Here is a 17,433-nt window from a genome sequence, read left to right on the forward strand (position 1 = left end):
CTGGGAAATTACAAGTCTTAGTGCAAAGCTCAACTTCCATGTGGAGAAACATTGTCCAAACTGTGGCCAAAGCATAGTCAGTCAAAGCATAGAACTGGTTGTAGAAAAAAAAAAGATCAAATTATATGTGATGTGTCACTTCAAAGAAAGTGGTTCTGGTGTTGCAGCAAGGAAATTGCCTTGTGGTGTGTGGGTGTGTCCACAAACAACAGATCAGAGGAGTAAGAGGCCCAGGAAGCTGGGGAGGGATGGCAAATAGGTCTTGATGGTAGCCTCTCATGCTCCTTATGTTGGACATTGCAACTGAAAGATGGACAACATCAATCCGCCCCCAGGAGAGAGTAAATCTTGTTCAAAACCTGAGAAAGGGCCAGGTGTGGTAGCTCACGCCTGTAATCCTAGCACTTTGGGAGGCAGAGTGGGCAGATCACCTGAGGTCAGGAGTTCGAGACCAGCCTAACCAATATGGTGAAAACTTGTCTCTACTAAAAATACAAAAATTAGCCGGGTGTAGTGTCTCACACCTGTAGTCCCAGCTACTCGGGAGGCTGAGACAGGAGAATTGCTTGAACCTGGAAGGCGGAGGTTGCAGTGAGCCGAGATCGTGCCACTGCACTCCAGCCTAGGTGACACAGCGAAACTCCAACTCAAAAAAAAAAAAAAAACCTGAGAAAGATAACTCACAGAAAGTGTAGCGGCATGGACCTGTTTGGGTAAAGGTTGATTTTCAGAAAGAGGGTAGATTATTATTTCCCCTCTGAAAGAAGTCACATATGATTTAGGTTTATTTTGCTCCTCTCAAAGAAATTGTAATAAGTGTTATAACTTTATTTCACCAGTGGGCACTTCTATGAAATCTTTTTTTTTAACCTCTGATATTTGAACAGTTGGCATGAGTTAGAGGCATGAGTACTTCAGGATCACTACTCCCAAGGAAAGTGTTCCTGAACAAATCATCATGGCTCATAACTGTTCTTTCCTTCTCTGAGTCAGTCAGAAGAAAGCACCATTGGCCTCCTGCCTATTAAAACACAGGATGATGGCAATCCTCGACGGCAGGGACCGTGCCCCTGAAATGGTCCTGAAAGGCCCCCAGGGTGAAGCTACATGCACTGGGACACTTAATAAGGCTTGTTAGAGGAGGGGAGAGCAGCAGTTCCTACACCAAGCAGGTATGCCGAGGAGTTACTCAGCTGCTGAGGCTCATCCACAGGTTTTCCAGGACATGCGTGTAACTGCCCAAGAGCCAAGAGAGCCACCCCTGACCTCCAAGCAGCCAGGTGCTGTAGCAGAGTCCCTGGGCCCGGGCCCTCTGGCCATAAACATCATCTGTTTACTGCACCATGCTGTACAAATACTATTTTTAATGTGTGCCATGATATTGGAGGTGGGGGGGTGACAAAAAGTGATTAAGGCAATTATTGAGTGCTTATTGTAAACAAAATTTACTCTTGAGCTATAGAATGCCCAGCCTCACCTCAAAAGAGCTTAGGGTTTCACCACCAGACAGAATGGACTTATGTAATATCTTAGGAACCAAAATAAACCACAGGGAGCCAGCTCTCCATCTTCCATGGCCTATTTTCTTCTCTTTCATTGAGTTCTTCCAGCTACTCTTTCAGAGCTCCTGTGTTTCTTGTTAGTTGACCATAAATGACCATCCTTTATATCACCGTCTATAAACTTCCACTCTTTTATCCAAGTAACACTAGAAATAATCAATCCTTGCCCTGTAATTTCCAAAACCTCACACAATTCAGATATAACTTTTATCAGTCTATGAAGGACTCTCACCTATATTTCAGTGTCTATCAAACATTTAACATTTATACTAAGATACATTATTTTACAAAAACTGTTTGTACCCTGAAATATCTAATGACTTTGTCCATTATACTAGTCAGAAATTAAAATACAGGCTGGATGTGGTGGCTCATGCTTGTAATCCTGGCATTTTGGGAGGCCGAGGCAGGAGGACCACTTGAGCCCAGGAGTTTGAGACCAGCCTGGTCAAGATAATGAGACACTGGCTCTACAAAAAAAAGAAAAAAGAAAAAAAGAAAAGCCATGCATGGTGAGGCATGCTTGTAGTCCCAACAATTCAGAATGCTAAGGCAGAAGGATCACTTGAGTTCAGGAGTTTTAGGCTGCAGTGAGCTATGATTGTACCATTGCACTCCAGCCTGGACAATGAAGCAAGATCGTGTCTCAAAAACATATTAAAATGCATAGGATAATTATCCCTCAGTAATATGTTCAACAAACACTTCTGAGTACCTACAGTATACCACATTCATGATAGTTAGTGGGGAGCCAAGCAAGGTAAAATGGCATAATCCTGGCTGTCAAAGATCTCACCATCCTATAAAGCTGACAGTCAAGAACATATGATTAACTCTTAGCAAGGTAAGAGTCAACGCAGGTAGGTGTAAAATGCCAGGTGTGCCCTAAGGATAAGGAGCTATCTTGCCTGGAGCAGAGGGGCCTAGTTCCATCAGAGGAATGTGTCCTTCCTCAGGAGATACCAAATGTTCACACATTTGAACACTGCAAAGTTATTTTCCAGCGCATTTTGTAAGCATTGTCTCATCTCCATAACAATATGAGAAAGAAATGGCAGGTACCCCTCTGAGATATCTGTCATCATTTACAGTTTGAGTTTGCAAGGTCAACCCTACAGAGTCTGTATATTTCTTTCTGGGAGAATTTCATGCCTGCCATTGAGGAAACTGTCAGTGGGATTATGTGACTTGCAAAACACCATGCAGAAATTAGTGACTTCTGGTTCCCACCAGTGTTACTGTTTTCTTTTCTCCTCACCTCACCAATGGCACACCTCATTTCTAAACATTTGATAGACATGTTCATAATCTTCTTGAAAGTGTCTTTATCCATGATGAAAGTCCTAAGAATTTGTCCCAGAGGCCAGTGGTAAATTGCTTTATCACCTTCACTGTAAGTGTCTGCACAGACTTGAGAAGTTTGCTATTTTATCTCTAATCTTCTTCGTGGCGTCTGTTCCCCTCTTCCATTCTCAACTCTTGGCTGCCACATCGTGAGGAGCTGCTGCCCTCCCTGGGTGGTCTATAGCCCAGCACTCCAGTCTTGGCCACGTGAGAAAGGTACTTTCTGTTTTTGATTTTTGCAGCTGGGCCATCAACTCTAGGAACACATAGCACAGAATCTGGGCTGCTAACTGTGAAGAATTAGGGAGTGGAGCCTGAGCCACTGGCCTTCTGTAGCCATGTCAGCTCTGCCAGGGCAATCACCTACCCACCCATCCAAAGACCTTCCATCAGCAAGCCCAGCACTCTCCACCTGTGTTACTATGGCTGACTCCTCAGTGAACAAATCTGGAGTATCTTAACAACCGGTAACTTTCCAGGTAGACGTTGCCTTGTTTTGTTAAACTGGAGTGCCTCTTTGGATATATGAAGAATAACATTGGTTAGTAAATGGTGTTTGTCATGCCCTCCGATATCCAGGTACAGGCCCTAGACTAAAAGGAGAACTCCTTTCTTGCACCAAACAGGTCTGTGCCTTTCGATATAATGCAGCATCAGGGTGGAAAGAGCAGTGAATTGGGAACTGAGAGACCCAAATGCAATTCCTAGCTTTGCCATGATTAATGAACTGTATGATTTGGGTGAGTTAATTTCTCTGAATGGGGAAGGTGAACTGTGATCTTGAAACTCCCATTCAGTTCTGAGTTTATGATTCTAAGGTCAAACTAGGATTACCAAAGGGATGACTAGGGTAGCAGACACTTGGCATATGAGGAACAAGAAGCAGTGGACTGGCAGAGGTGCCTTCCCAGTCTGGCAGACATGCTCTGGGGAATGGCACTATGGGAGAATGCCCCACTTGGTCAAGTGATGCAATGATACCCCTCATCATCCTGCATGAACCCTGCTTGCACAGGCGTCCCAGGACAAGTTGACACTCCAGGTGTCTCTGAAGTGCAGAGTTGAGGGGCACTTCTCGGTCTCGGGAGTTATAGCTCAACACTGACCCCTGGACAGGATGCTGAAACAGTAGCTGCTTCTCCATCCTGAGCCAGAGGGAAGGGACACGATCAGGTGTGTAAACTTTCAGCATAAAAATATAGACAAGGCTGGGCGCTGTAGCTCACGCCTGTACTCCCAGCACTTTGGGAACCCCAGATGGGTGGATCACGAGGTCAGGAATTCAAGACCAGCCTGGCCAAGATGGTGAAACCCTGTCTCTACCAAAAATACAAAAATTAGCCGGGTGTGATGGTGGGCACCTGTAATCCCAGCTACTCGGGAGGCTGAGGCAGGGAATTGCTTGAATCCGGGAGGTGGAGGTTGCAATGAGCTGAGATTGTGCCACTGCACTCCAGCCTGGGTGACAGAGCAAGACTCCGTCTTAGAAAAAAAAAGTGTAGACAAGACCTGCTTTCCTTAATCATGCATGCCCCACAGACCCTCTTGTTGTTGGCCCTGCTATGTTCTGAGCTTTGCCATAGTTGTTTCTACATAAGCAGTGTGATCTACCCCAGTGCTTTCCAGCTTTCGTATGCACATGAATCAGCTGGAGATCTTGTTAAAAGCCAATTCAAATTCAGTAGTTCTGGGGTAGGGCCTGAGATTCTGAATTCCAAGCAAGCTCCCTGGTCCACAAACCAGACTGAGTAGCAAAAACGCAGAGAAAAGGATTAGGAGCTGAGTCATGTGACTCACCATTTGTAGGATGCTAAAGAAATCACTCTGAGCCTCAATTTTCCACCTTTTAGTGATAATATATAGTGCCCATTCTATTCAAGGCACTACTGAAAAGGCCAAGTGAGTCAACCCAGAAAGTATGCAGATGTAATAGTGTGAATGTTTTCTACTGTTCCAAGCAGCTGCTGGACCATCTAACTCTAGTGTGTACTGGAGCTCCAAGCAGAGCAAGGTAAAACTGCATACCCTCTAGGATCACCAGATTTTCCAATTACGAGACCTGGGTGTGGGTGAGGCGGTAGGGCTAGGAGCATGCACTTTAACAAGACACCAGGATAATTCAATGCTGTCAGTTCTTGATCCACACATTGAGAGACCCTATCCCAAGTGATAAGAGTGCTCTGCTCTCCCGATAGTGTGAAAATTGAACATAATAAGGTACGGCAGAGTGCTTCTTGTAGCTGATTACAGACTCAGGACTCCTAGCTCCCCATAAATTGGTATTGGTCAGGCTTTAATAAGCACAGAATTCACCCAGTGGATCTTGTTAAAATACAGATCCTGATTCCATCAGTCTTGGTTAAGGCCTGAGATTCTGCATTTCTAACTAGCTCCCAGGCAGATGATGCTGATGCTACTGGTCCAGGGACCACAGGGACCACACATTGAGTAGCAAGAGCCGATGTCAGTTCTCAGCCCAAGCTGCATATTGGAGCCATCTTTTAAATACCATGGGCATTCAAAACTTTAATTTTTTTAAACTGGTCTGAGGTGGAGCTCAGGCTTTTTTTTAAAGCACCTGAGTGATTCTAACATGCAGGCAGTTTTGGAACTCCCTGCTACAGATGAAGTCCAAGACGCTGGCTGCCACCTGCTCATGCCAGTGCAAGTTGCAGCTAAATGGGTCTTAGAGTGCTTCCTTGCACACTAAGAAATAAGGCAAACTGCTCATCCATTTCTTGACAGACTATAACTTGGGTTACTGTGGGGAGAGGAAGTAGAAGTTTTAATGGGAGAAATAGAGAAGCTAAGTGTTTTATGCAGAGACTGATGCAATGACTACTCCAGCTTCAGGCTTCACTGCTCTCTCCTTTCCAGCATCTGTGTGATTTTTCCCGGCTCTCTGCTTGGCTCTCTCGGGTGCGGACCAGGTGGGACACTGACCTGTCTTGTTTTGCCCCTGGCTAGGAGGCAGTGGTGAGCATCCACCCACAGCAGGCCCAAAGGTGGAGGAATGCTCGGAGGCTGTGCTCTCCAAGCACAGGAGTGTATTTCACATCGAGTGGTCATCCATTCGGAGGAGCAAAGGTGTGCATGTCCTCCCCCTCACGCTTGGATCCCTGCCTTCCTAGTCTCTAATAAAACAGGGACAATGGCAATACCTACTTCACAGGGTGGTGGGGAGACCCGCTGGAGTCAGACTTGACCTCTCACACCTGACCTCTGACCAAGGCCACAGTTCCCCGGATGTGTCTGGATGCCCCCTGGGTCTCGGAGAGGCTGAAGCTGGGACAGGCAGTGAGATTCTGGGGTCTCAACCTGGCTGCACATTGGAATCACCTGCATCCCATCCCAGTGACTAGTTTAATTCATCTGCAGAGCAGCCTGGGTGGGCATCAGGAGCTTCTAAAGCTCTCCAGGAGATTCTAATTTGCCAGCAAATCAAAAACCACTGGTCTAGGAGGCTAGAGATGAACAGTTCCCATCTATGGCAATGGTGGGGAGGCCAAGGGCACAGGTAGAGACCCATGGTGGGGAAAGTGCTGCCAAAGGCCAGGAAGAGGGTATCCAAGGGCCGCTAAAGCTGAACAAGTGGAGGCCAGAAATTTGGACGTGGAAGCTGAGAACATGTGGCAGCAAACAGGGAGGAGTCTGGGGAGGTTTCCTCAACCAGCTGCAAGGTTGGAGCAGCCTCATGAAGATCCAGGACACAGGGACCATCTAATCCTGCCTCCAATCCCCAGAGAGGGGGCAGCATTGCCCAGAGTCACACAGCTGACTAGGGCCACTGTTGGGAATAAAAGTGACTCCCGAGTTAGTGCAACATCACATGCTCCCCAGAAGATGCCTGAATGACCTTCTTCCTCCAGCTCCCCCAAGTCTCATCATTTCATACCACACGTCAGTTAGCCCAGAGAAATGGACTTGGAGTGAATATGGGAAAATACACGAGGTGGAGAGGGGATTGCCGAGGACATTGCACATCTCAAGGGCCCCTGTAGCTCAGGAGTTTGTCTTTGATAGAGGTTTCCCAGCAGTGTGTGGAAGAGACCATGGTTTGCCTCAAAGGCTTAATAAATTCCTCCTAACATCGTCTCAGGATAGGGGCTGTGGTTGGGGAGAGCATAGTAGAGAGCCCTGCAGCACTGGCAGGCAGAGAGGAGCTTCAGACAGAAGCAGCGGGTCAGTGGGGATATCACACACACAGGCCTCCAGTTTCAAGGGATCCCCTCTGCTTCCTACTCTTCCTTTCAAAGCTTTCAAAATGAATTTGTTTCTCCTGAATGGTGTCACTTCCCAACCACACTGGTATCTGCAGTCCCTGTCCCTTCAGAAATGGGAACACAGTGCCTTCGATGCATCCCTTCTAGTGTTTTGACACCCTGACGACTCATGAGTGCAGAACGGGGAAACAGGCAATTCAGTCTGAAAACACAGGGTAGTCAGAGTCCAGCCTGCTATTCTCACACTTGACCACAGGAGGGAACCAAAGCATCAAGAAGGAAACTTCCAGGGGCCTGAACATCTTTCATGATGCATAAAACCCTACTGAAATTGGTGGTCTCTAAAAGTAAATTACCTGTAATAATAAAAATGTTTAGATCCACATTGCAAGAGTTTTCTAGAATTACAAAGGCTTGCCAAAATCTGCTTCAAGAGATTACATGGATGTCTCTTGTCCTAATCCCACCAGCCATTGCTACTACAATACCTTAAAAAAACAAAAACAAAAACAAACAGAACAGCCTGAGGTCATCCAGGTGAGGAGAGTCATGGCCAAATTCAAACACAGATTATGCATGGCTCATGGCTCAGGCAGCTTAATACTTTATGAACAGGAAGTGAAGGGCTTCAACAACATCCAAGTTTCTTTTTTTTTTTTTTGTTCACCTTCAAGTTCTCCATGCGGAACAGGAGAAAGAACCCTGGATTCAGAGATCAAGCAAAAGTCACTGTCTCTCCAGGCTGCTGTTTCCTCATCTAAAAAAATATCAAGGTTGAGCTAAATGAGGGCTTCTGAATTAAAAGTTAGTGGAATCTCTGAGCTCCCTGAATTCCTTGTAAAATGCCCTGTTTATATGAAGATGTATACTTTTTTCCCCAAAGCGAGGGCCCAGATGGATCCATGACCAGTAAAAGAACAAAAGAGCCTTCGAGCTGCAAGGCCCCATGATTCTGTGCTTCCTCAGTAGGAACAGGAAATACTTCATAATCTTAACACCTCTTGAGCCTTGCAGGACATTAGCTTCTGAGGTGCCAGAGTAGAGGTGTCCTAAACTGATGGTGCTCTTTCCTTCTAACTCCAGTGTTTGGAAAAGGCGAACACCAGGAAAGACAAAACAAAGACCCATTTCCCTATCGATACCGGAAGCCCACAGTCGAGCTGCTTGTGAGTACTGAGTGTCCTGAATCAGGGACAGCGCCCTACAGTCACAGAGCCCACAGCAGATGAGGGAGCTGAGAGCTGTAAACAAGGTTCTCCAATTTAGGCAAACTTTTCTTGCATTCGTATTTTCTGAAATGTAATTACCTGGGACAAAAATGTCTCTTTCACAGTTTACTTTGTAACTTTTCATATTCCTTGTATTTGAATTATTATCAGGCTTCCTTTAAACCCAGTATTCAAGCATTTAGGAAATAAGCTGGTGCCTGTTTTCAAAAACAGAATCTTCACATGTTCAATTTCATACCCTTATGTTTATGAACAGTTATATCTTAAAGACTAGACATGCCAGGGAGAAAGCCATTTCTTCTGGAAAGAGTATTAATGTTAAAAAAAAAAAAAAGACTAAAAATCTGTGGTTAATCTCAGTTCTACTGTTTGACCTTGACCTTTGAAAATGGGAACCTCCACTTGCCAGAGTCCTCCTCCACAGAACGAAAGGAAAGATGTTATCTTACTGTGCCTCGCGGTAGTTAACCTATTAGATGAGGTCATGTGTCAAACAAAAGACAGTCTAATCTACAGAAACAGGGAGGTTAAATAGCAATTTGATGAAATACCAAATGACAATCTTACTTGGTCCCTGAGTGACCACAAACATGAATTCTCAGTGTAAGAACCACCGAATGTGGGAGACTCTTGCCTATCTCTGTCCTGGACAGGATCTGGACACCATGGAGGAGAGCTCTGAGATAAAAGTGGAAACAAACATTTCCAAGACATCCTGGATTCGGAGTTCCATGGCTGCCGGTGGGAAAAGGGTCAGCAAAGCCCTCAGCTACATCACAGGAGAGATGAAGGAGTGTGGAGAGGGACTTAAAGGTAAAATTCTATGAGAACAACACTGACCCTGACCCTAAAAACTCACCTCCACCCATCCCCAGGAAACCCATTGCCATGGGGGTTCCCTATAGACTAGACTTAGACTAGACTGCACTCTGTTACTGTGGTCTTTCCTGGAAGCTGGGAGTTTTGCTGTTAAAACAGACATACAGCCTCTTGAACTATAAATAGCAATACATGTAAGAGTGTGAGCTCATGAGCTCTCATTTCTGAACAGAACACTTCTGCTATCTCAAATATCCCATCTGAATATTGCAGACAGGTGTTTTTCTCATTGGGATTCTAGAGCCAGCATTCTAGAAAAACGCCATCTGGATGGTTCATGGGAGAACTGTGTCTACCATGCCAATAGGTTCTCTTTAGCAATCTTTCCAGAGCTCAGCCCATGGGTTTAATGCCCTCTATGCAGCAAGAACATGTTCTTGAAAATTCATGGTACCACCACAGGGGGCAGAGACAGCTCAGGGTACCTAGTCCCCCCTGCCAGAAAAACAACCTGGAGGTCACATCTGGCTGGCGATGGGTCTCAAGAGTTTTCTTGGCAGTCAGAGGCTCTCTTGGGTTCCTTGTTTACCATCTTTGGTGGCAGGTGACAGCAGGTGGCTGGCTTCCTGCAAACCCACTTCGGATATCCAGATTCCCTCACACCCTCCATCTGCCCACCCAGGGCTGCCCACACTGAGCACTTGCCTACTTCCTGCCCCGGTTCCATTTCAGACAAGTCCCCAGTGTTCCAGTTCTTTGACTGGGTCCTCCGAGGCACATCTCAAGTGATGTTTGTGAACAACCCCCTCAGCGGCATCCTCATCATCCTCGGCCTCTTCATCCAGAACCCCTGGTGGGCGATCTCAGGCTGCCTGGGTACCATCATGTCCACCTTGACAGCCCTCATGCTGAGTCAGGACAAGTAAGTCCCAGAGGCTCAGGGTCCAAGCATGTAGCCAAGAAGTCACTCCCCATGGGGACCATTCTTCCTCTTCCCAGCTCAGAAATCCTCAAAATAAGGACACTGACAACTAAAAATGACTGTTCCCTGGTTATTTTGTCATAGCAACATATTTCTAGAGAAGTATGAAGGATTCATAGGGTTGTCTTCCTTCCCCACTCCCAGAAGGGTGGTCTATTTGAAGGTGTGTGTAGTCAGGCCCCAGGTAAAAAGAATCTGACTCAATAGGAAAATGTAAAGGGCCCTGGGGAAGCCCCTGCTCCACCTGACCCTCCCTCTCCTGCCAGGTCGGCCATCGCGGCAGGACTTCACGGCTACAATGGGGTGCTGGTGGGGCTGCTGATGGCCGTGTTCTCAGACAAAGGTGACTACTACTGGTGGCTGTTGCTACCCGTCATCATCATGTCCATGTCTTGGTAAGTTTGCTTTTGAAGGGTTGTGGGTTCATATCAAAGGCCACCAACCTTTTCATCCCAACCCCATGACCGTCTGTCTAAATGTGATATTAAAGTGGCATGTATTTAGCTTGCACATCAGAAATGTCCACTGGAATAATAACTAAGTTTATACCATGGTAGCCCCAGGCTAGGTCTATACACAGTATCCCATTAGCGACCACCCTTTATTATTCTTTTAAGATCTAAAGGGTTTTTTGGTCTCACCCTGCCAGAGTGCAGAGAAAGAAACTGAGGCCCACATTGGTTAAGAGCTGCACTATAGGGTCCTGTCAGTTTCTGGAAATCTTTTCAACCCTCCCCAACCCCGGCTTTTCTAAATCCTTGGGACCCCTGGGCAGACCAAGACCACCTCCCAGGGTAGGCTGAAGGCCCAGCCATGGGGAAGCCCTCAGTGCCTGCTCTACCCCATGTTGAGAAAACACAGGGCACCCTGGCCACAAAGCCCATGCACACAGCCACTCAAAAAACATTTGTTGAATGAATGTGATTCCCTCCCCTCTGCCTCCCCAACCTGATGCCTGGGGATGGAGCTATAGGATTCCTGAAGGAAGTTCTGAGACTGCCTGCCTTATATCTCTTTCTGAAGTTGAGTCTGGGTGCCCCACCCTGTCACTGTGCAGGGAGGAAGAGGCCCAGGGAAAGACCTGCTCAGGGCCAGTCAGGCTCCAGAGAATACCCAGCAGGCTGTTTTTCTCTAGGAAGGCACAGGGAGCCCCCACTGCAGCACAGTCTGGTGTTATGACCAGGCGGCTTCCTGACCAGCATCTCTCATGCTTCTGCCATCAGCCCCATCCTCTCCAGCGCCCTGGGTACCATCTTCAGCAAGTGGGACCTCCCAGTCTTCACACTGCCCTTCAATATCACTGTGACTTTGTACCTGGCAGCCACGGGCCACTACAACCTTTTCTTCCCCACGACGCTGCTGCAGCCTGCATCCGCCGTGCCCAACATCACCTGGTCAGAGGTCCAAGTGCCCTTGGTACGTATCATGGAAGGAGGAAGGGCAGGTCTGTCCACACTGGATGTTAGTGGCATTTGCATATTTTGCACATCAGAAACATCCACAAGTAATAATTTTTAACAATTACACAGTACCAAGCATTCTACATACATATCTCATGAGCTGCCACCCTTTTCTACTTCTGAGAGCAAAAAGGGCTAGTTTTGGTCTCACCCTATGATAGCACAGAGAAGGAAACTGCGGCCAAGTTAAGAGACCTGCCTTAGGTCTTACAGCCAATTAGGGAGGAGCAAAGTCAAGCCTAGAACTTCAGCCTCCTGACTTCCAGCCTGGGCTCTTTGTGGATGTTTAAAAAGTCTTTTTGAGGCTTACAGCTTGCGTTGTGCATTTTCTTTCATTCAATCACACGGAATCATTCAAGTCGTACACATCATGCTACCATCTATTGGCTTAAGAAGTCATTGTTCCAACCTCCAGAGTTTATTCCCTTCACTCGCCAAAGCTGGGCCTGGTGGCACATGCCTATAGTCCCAGCTACTCAGAAGGCTGAGGTGGGAGGATCGCTTGAGCCGAGGAGTTTGAGGCTGCAGTGCGCTGTGATTGTGTCACTGCCCTCCATGAGACTCTACCTCCGAAACAAAAACAAAAACCCCAAAATCAAATCGTTTTCTTGCTAAATACTGGTGCTTCTCAGTGTAAACTCAGGGCTTTTTCTACTACACCATGCTGTTGGTTTTAAAGCACAGGTGTTCTTTCATTAAGAAACATATAACAGAGCTTTTAAAGTTTTTTTTTAATAAGTATTCTGTATATAATCCTGACCTCTGGAAGTCAGCCAAGGTGATTAATAAGAAGCTGCACTCACAGTATTAAGTCAGCCTAGAGAAATGTGCCTATTAGCCAGCCACCTTATCTAACAAGGCACGTTTTCTCCGAGGCCCTCCTACTTTCCGTTACACGAAACGGCTCCACAGTCTGGCGCTCACTCTGAGACTTCGTTATTGGCAGCTCATCATCTGACCACAAAGTCACTTGGGCTTGTTAAAGGAACTTTCTCTAAAATAATGATGCCTCCTTTCTCTTAGATTTCCACAGTAAGCCACAGCGTGGTGTAGTAGAAAGAGCCCTGAATTTACACTGAGAAGCACCAGTATTTAGCAAGAAAACTATTCGATTTTGGGGTTTCTGTTTTTGTTTCAGAGACAGAGTCTCATTCTGTAACCCCGGCTGGAGTGCAGTGACACAATCACAGCTCACTGCAGCCTCAAACTCCTGGGTTCAAGGGATCCTCCCACCTCAGCCTTCTGAGTAGCTGGGACTACAGGCACGTGCCACCAGGCCCAGCTCATTCTTTATATTTTTTTGTAGAGATCGCTCTTGTCATTGTTGCCCAGGCTGGTCTCAAACCTCTGGCCTCAAGCGATCATGCCACCTCAGCCTCCCAAAGTGCTGGGATTACAGGCGTGGACCATTGCACCTGGCTCAGAACTATTTGTGTTAGTCGGATCCTTGATCATTTTGTGTGTGTGAGGACCTTCTTGGACCAGAAACAAGAAAAGGTGCTGTGCTGGCAGTTCAGCTTCTTAAGCTGCCCGTTCTTAGTCTACCCAATTAATATCTTTTGGAGACAAACTTGCTCTAAGTGGCACGCTATGGGGAAATGATGTTAGAAGATGCAGATTTTAGATATTGCATTCTGTATGTCACAGTTTCAGTTGAGAAGAAATTTTGAAATTTTATAGAAATGGAAAAAAATGAATAATCCTGTACAAACACGAGACCCACCACCACCACCACCACTCCACCAACGTTCCAGGAAAGAAAAATTCAATTTTGTGGCATTATTCTTTAAGAAGTAACTTTCTGGCCAACTGAATGGATTATGACAATCATTCATATGTTTTGTCTTTTTGACCTTTAAAATTAGAGCTTTGAGTTTCTGATAAATAAGTGGTAAATTTCAGAGGGAGTGTCTAAACTTCCCAGCAATGTTGAGTCCCCACGGGTTCCTCTGCTCTTGTGACCACTGAGAGCCCTCTGAAGGGTGCAACTGGCTGAGGACAAAACTGCCCATACTGCTGCTTCTGTATGTGCAACTCTCTCTCGCCTGTCCCCTTTGCCCTGCATGGTGAGGCCAGAGCCCTCATTCTGTTCTCTGCCCTGAGTAACAGGAGACTAAGCCCAAAGCCTAACCCACTCAGCCTGTCTCCTGTACACACTCACTGTGGCGTGAGGGCCCCCGAGCTGCAGGATCTCCCTCCCCGGCCACGCGCAGAGGGAAGAGTTCTCTAGAGAAGAGCGTCCTTGCCTTAATCTATATACACGGACTTGCCCCAGGACACTGCCTCTCCTCAGCTTCCTGCCCATGGGCCTTGGCTAGACCCTCCAAAACACAGTCCCTGTGGCTGGGGAAGCCCGCATTTCCAGAATCCTCTTCCCAAACTCTAGGACCTTTGTGCAGGTGCCCACAAGGCACCAGACTTTTTCAAGTGCTTTTCCATTCACAGACAGGCCCCACCAGCCCCAGAGATAGATGGAGGACGGAATCAAGCAGGGTGCCCTGGGGGTTTATTAATCAAAACAGCAGATGCTGGGCGATACTACCTTCTCCTGGCCGCTCCTGTAGATACTAGTCGAGTTCCTCCTCCAGACCTTACTAACATAATCACACCCCAAACATGTTGTACTTGAAAACACACAGGGCCATTTTTTTGTCTAATATTTCACCTTCTCATCATCTTTTTAGCTTTAAAAAAAAATCATGGCCAGGTGTGGTGGCTCACGCCTGTAATCCCAGCACTCTGGGAGACCAAGGCAGGCGGATCACCTGAGGTCAGGAGTTCAAGACCAGCCTGATCAACATGGAAAAACCTCATCTCTACTAAAAATACAACATTAGCCGGGCATGGCGGCACATGCCTGTAATCCCAGCTACTCGGGAGGCTGAGGCAAGAGAATCTCTTGAACCCGGGAGGCGGAGGTTGCAGTGAGCCAAGATCACGCCATTGCACTCCAGCCTGGGCAACAAGAGCGAAACTCCATCTCAAAAAAAAAAAAATCACAAAGGGTTTTTAAACCCCAACTTTGATCAGACATATATTACTTTTCTAATCAATAGTACCCTACCTTGAAAGGTTTTCAGTTTCTCTTCCCTGAGGGATAAATGCCTCATGCTCATATTTCTAAATAAAGGAAACTCAACATCCTAATCCATCAGTGTTCTAAGAACTCAAGATTAAGATAATAAAGCTTTTGTTCCTGTTAAAGTTAACCTATTTGAATAGAAATAAAAATCCTGGACATCCATTGCAAAATGTTAGTGGGAAGGGTTCGGTGCCAAGTCTCTTGCAGCCAAGGTCAAGTTGTCTCTTTTGCCTCCATAATGAGCATGTAATCCTGTTGTGCCTACAGCTTTTGAGAGCCATCCCTGTTGGAATTGGCCAAGTGTACGGCTGTGATAATCCCTGGACTGGAGGCATCTTCCTCATAGCTCTGTTCATATCCTCACCTCTCATTTGCTTGCATGCAGCAATTGGATCCACCATGGGGATGCTAGCAGGTCTGTGTCCTCATTTCCCTGGGCTGTGAGGGGGTTAGAGCCTGGGGCCAGCTCCAAATAAAATGGTGACTCTCATCTTCAACACTCCACCTGCTGATTCCTGTGAACTTTCCCTCCTTCTGTTGTACCCTGTTTCTCCGTTTTTGATCTAGCCCCTTTATCCTCCCCTGAGCCACAGCTGCCCTCAAGAAAGGCTTTGGTGTTAGTCATTCACACCTTAGTATAAATTTAAAGTTTGGGGGAAGTTTCTTCCAGGTATATTTACATGTTAAGTGATCTGCAATGACAACAAGAAAGATTTGTTCTCCATTAGAGAATTAAGGTATCGATGAAGGAGGAGAGGTTCTCTTTCTTGGCAGGGGAAGGATATTCTCTGGACTGTTTAAATCAGACTTCTGTCCTTACTCAAAGAATCTCTTCAACCCATGCCAGCTTAACTGCTAGTATTCATGGAACTCTATGGCCGTTTGTTTCCTTTAGATGTTTTTTCACAGAATAAAGCCAGAAGTCCTTTTTGTATAACTACCTAAGAAGATAACTGGCTCCGGGCTTTGAGGACTGTGGTAGGTTTCAGGGCCAGCAGATGGGCCCCATAAGACCCTAGACCCAACCCTGATGCCTGCCTTCTGTCACAGCACTCACTATTGCGACGCCCTTTGACTCCATCTACTTCGGCCTGTGTGGCTTCAACAGCACCCTCGCATGCATAGCGATAGGAGGCATGTTCTACGTCATCACCTGGCAGACGCACCTCCTCGCCATCGCCTGCGGTAGGTACTCCCCACAGAGGATTTGTTTCCTTTATAAAAGGCTTTTTACATAAAACTGTTTTTTTATGTTTTTTAATGGTTATTTAGTAATTAATAGATTAAACACTATTTTCACTGAATACTCAACGTTCAGTCACATGAAGACGGTGGTGGAGGTTTGATTGTTGTTCCTGGGCTGTCTCCTGTGATTGCTACTCTCCTGGTGGGGGTTGGAGCAAACTGGCTGAGCAACTCTTATGCAGGTTACTCCTTACATATGGAATTGGGTGATTTACGTCATCTACAGCGATTCACCTTAAGCATTCAAACATTAACCACAGACCCTTCAAATGACTCCTCTTTGTTATATATTTGTTCAGAGTCCCAGGAAATTAGATCGACTGTAACAAGTTGGTAGATTTGTATGTCCTCATCCTTGAACATCCTTTATTTCTTGATGTTATATGACTGGAAACCAAACAAAACTCCTTTTGAGCAGAACATCTAAAACAGAAGTTCTATTTCAATACATCTGTAGACTCTGTGAACATTATCTATATAAACTTATTTTTAAAAATAAATTTATAATAAAAATTTTCCAAATATTCTTGCTAGGGAAGATGTTCTGGATCAGCTATGGCCACATATTTGTTTCCTTAAGATAATTTGTAGATATATTTTCTTTTGCATTTTATGACAATGACTACGAACTCTAAACAAGATACGAAGGGTAAAGCTGCTGTCTTTTTCATTTGCTTTTCTTAAAATTACTTTTTGCTACACCAACCTAAGGCCAGCACACTGTAGTTACTTAAAAAAAAAAAAAAAAAGTAGCTGTCATATTGCCCAAATAAAAGGTAGCCATTCACCTAACACCCACCACAAAGTAGGCACTTTAAATACGTCATCTCTACCTTAACACTAATTCTCAAGGTTGGTATTACTATTCGTATTTTGCAAATGAGGAAAAGTTGTGTCAAAGAGCAAGACTAAGGTAAGACAAGGGAGACACGTGGGATGCAAAATTTAAGGAGGTGCTTACTCTCAGGGCCAAGCAGGTGATGACCCTGACATATCCCCGTGACCCTGAGAGTGAAGGCCACTTGAAATTTTGCACCCCAGGTGCCTCACTCACCTCCCCAAGTCCCAGCCTTGACAAAGAGGTGAAGTGGCTCAACTACGTGTAAAAGACAAGGCTGAGACATGAAGCTAGGTCTTCCTCCGTCCGAACTCATTAAATTCCCCACCCCCTTTCCCAGCATGGCACCTCTCTCTATTCCAGAAGCCTCTGATAAATCAAGGTGCACTCATTGGTTTCAAGGAAACTGAGTCACATCATCTCCCAAAAGTGCCAATGAGCCTGACGACCTCAGGAAACATGAGAATACACTAAAGTGAATTTTAAGCCCCTGTAGGTGGATCCTTGAACTTTTAGACAGACTACACAGTAATAATATCTAACATTTATTGGTTTTCACCAAAATACTTTTCCAAATATTACTCCATTTTATCATTTTTAGAAGCTGAAAACTCCAGCTTTATTTTGTAGCCATGGTGCCTGAGGCTAA

At 45.9% G+C, this 17,433-nt stretch overlaps 1 protein-coding gene across 1 annotated transcript in view; it reads left to right on the forward strand.

The window, feature by feature from the left end:
• The window catches only part of SLC14A2 (solute carrier family 14 member 2), a 59,411-nt gene that overhangs the window by 33,359 nt on the left and 8,619 nt on the right, over positions 1 to 17,433 (forward strand). Inside the window, exons 10-17 of the mRNA XM_034943605.2 lie at positions 5,874 to 5,993; positions 8,213 to 8,295; positions 9,012 to 9,171; positions 9,910 to 10,099; positions 10,426 to 10,554; positions 11,383 to 11,575; positions 14,969 to 15,116; positions 15,752 to 15,886. Of these exons, the coding sequence (XP_034799496.1) occupies positions 5,874 to 5,993; positions 8,213 to 8,295; positions 9,012 to 9,171; positions 9,910 to 10,099; positions 10,426 to 10,554; positions 11,383 to 11,575; positions 14,969 to 15,116; positions 15,752 to 15,886 (1,158 nt within the window). The remainder of the gene's footprint in view (positions 1 to 5,873; positions 5,994 to 8,212; positions 8,296 to 9,011; positions 9,172 to 9,909; positions 10,100 to 10,425; positions 10,555 to 11,382; positions 11,576 to 14,968; positions 15,117 to 15,751; positions 15,887 to 17,433) is intronic.

The sequence above is a fragment of the Pan paniscus genome, chromosome 17 (genome assembly GCF_029289425.2).
Source record: "Pan paniscus chromosome 17, NHGRI_mPanPan1-v2.0_pri, whole genome shotgun sequence".
Classification (NCBI taxonomy): Eukaryota; Metazoa; Chordata; class Mammalia; order Primates; family Hominidae; genus Pan; species Pan paniscus.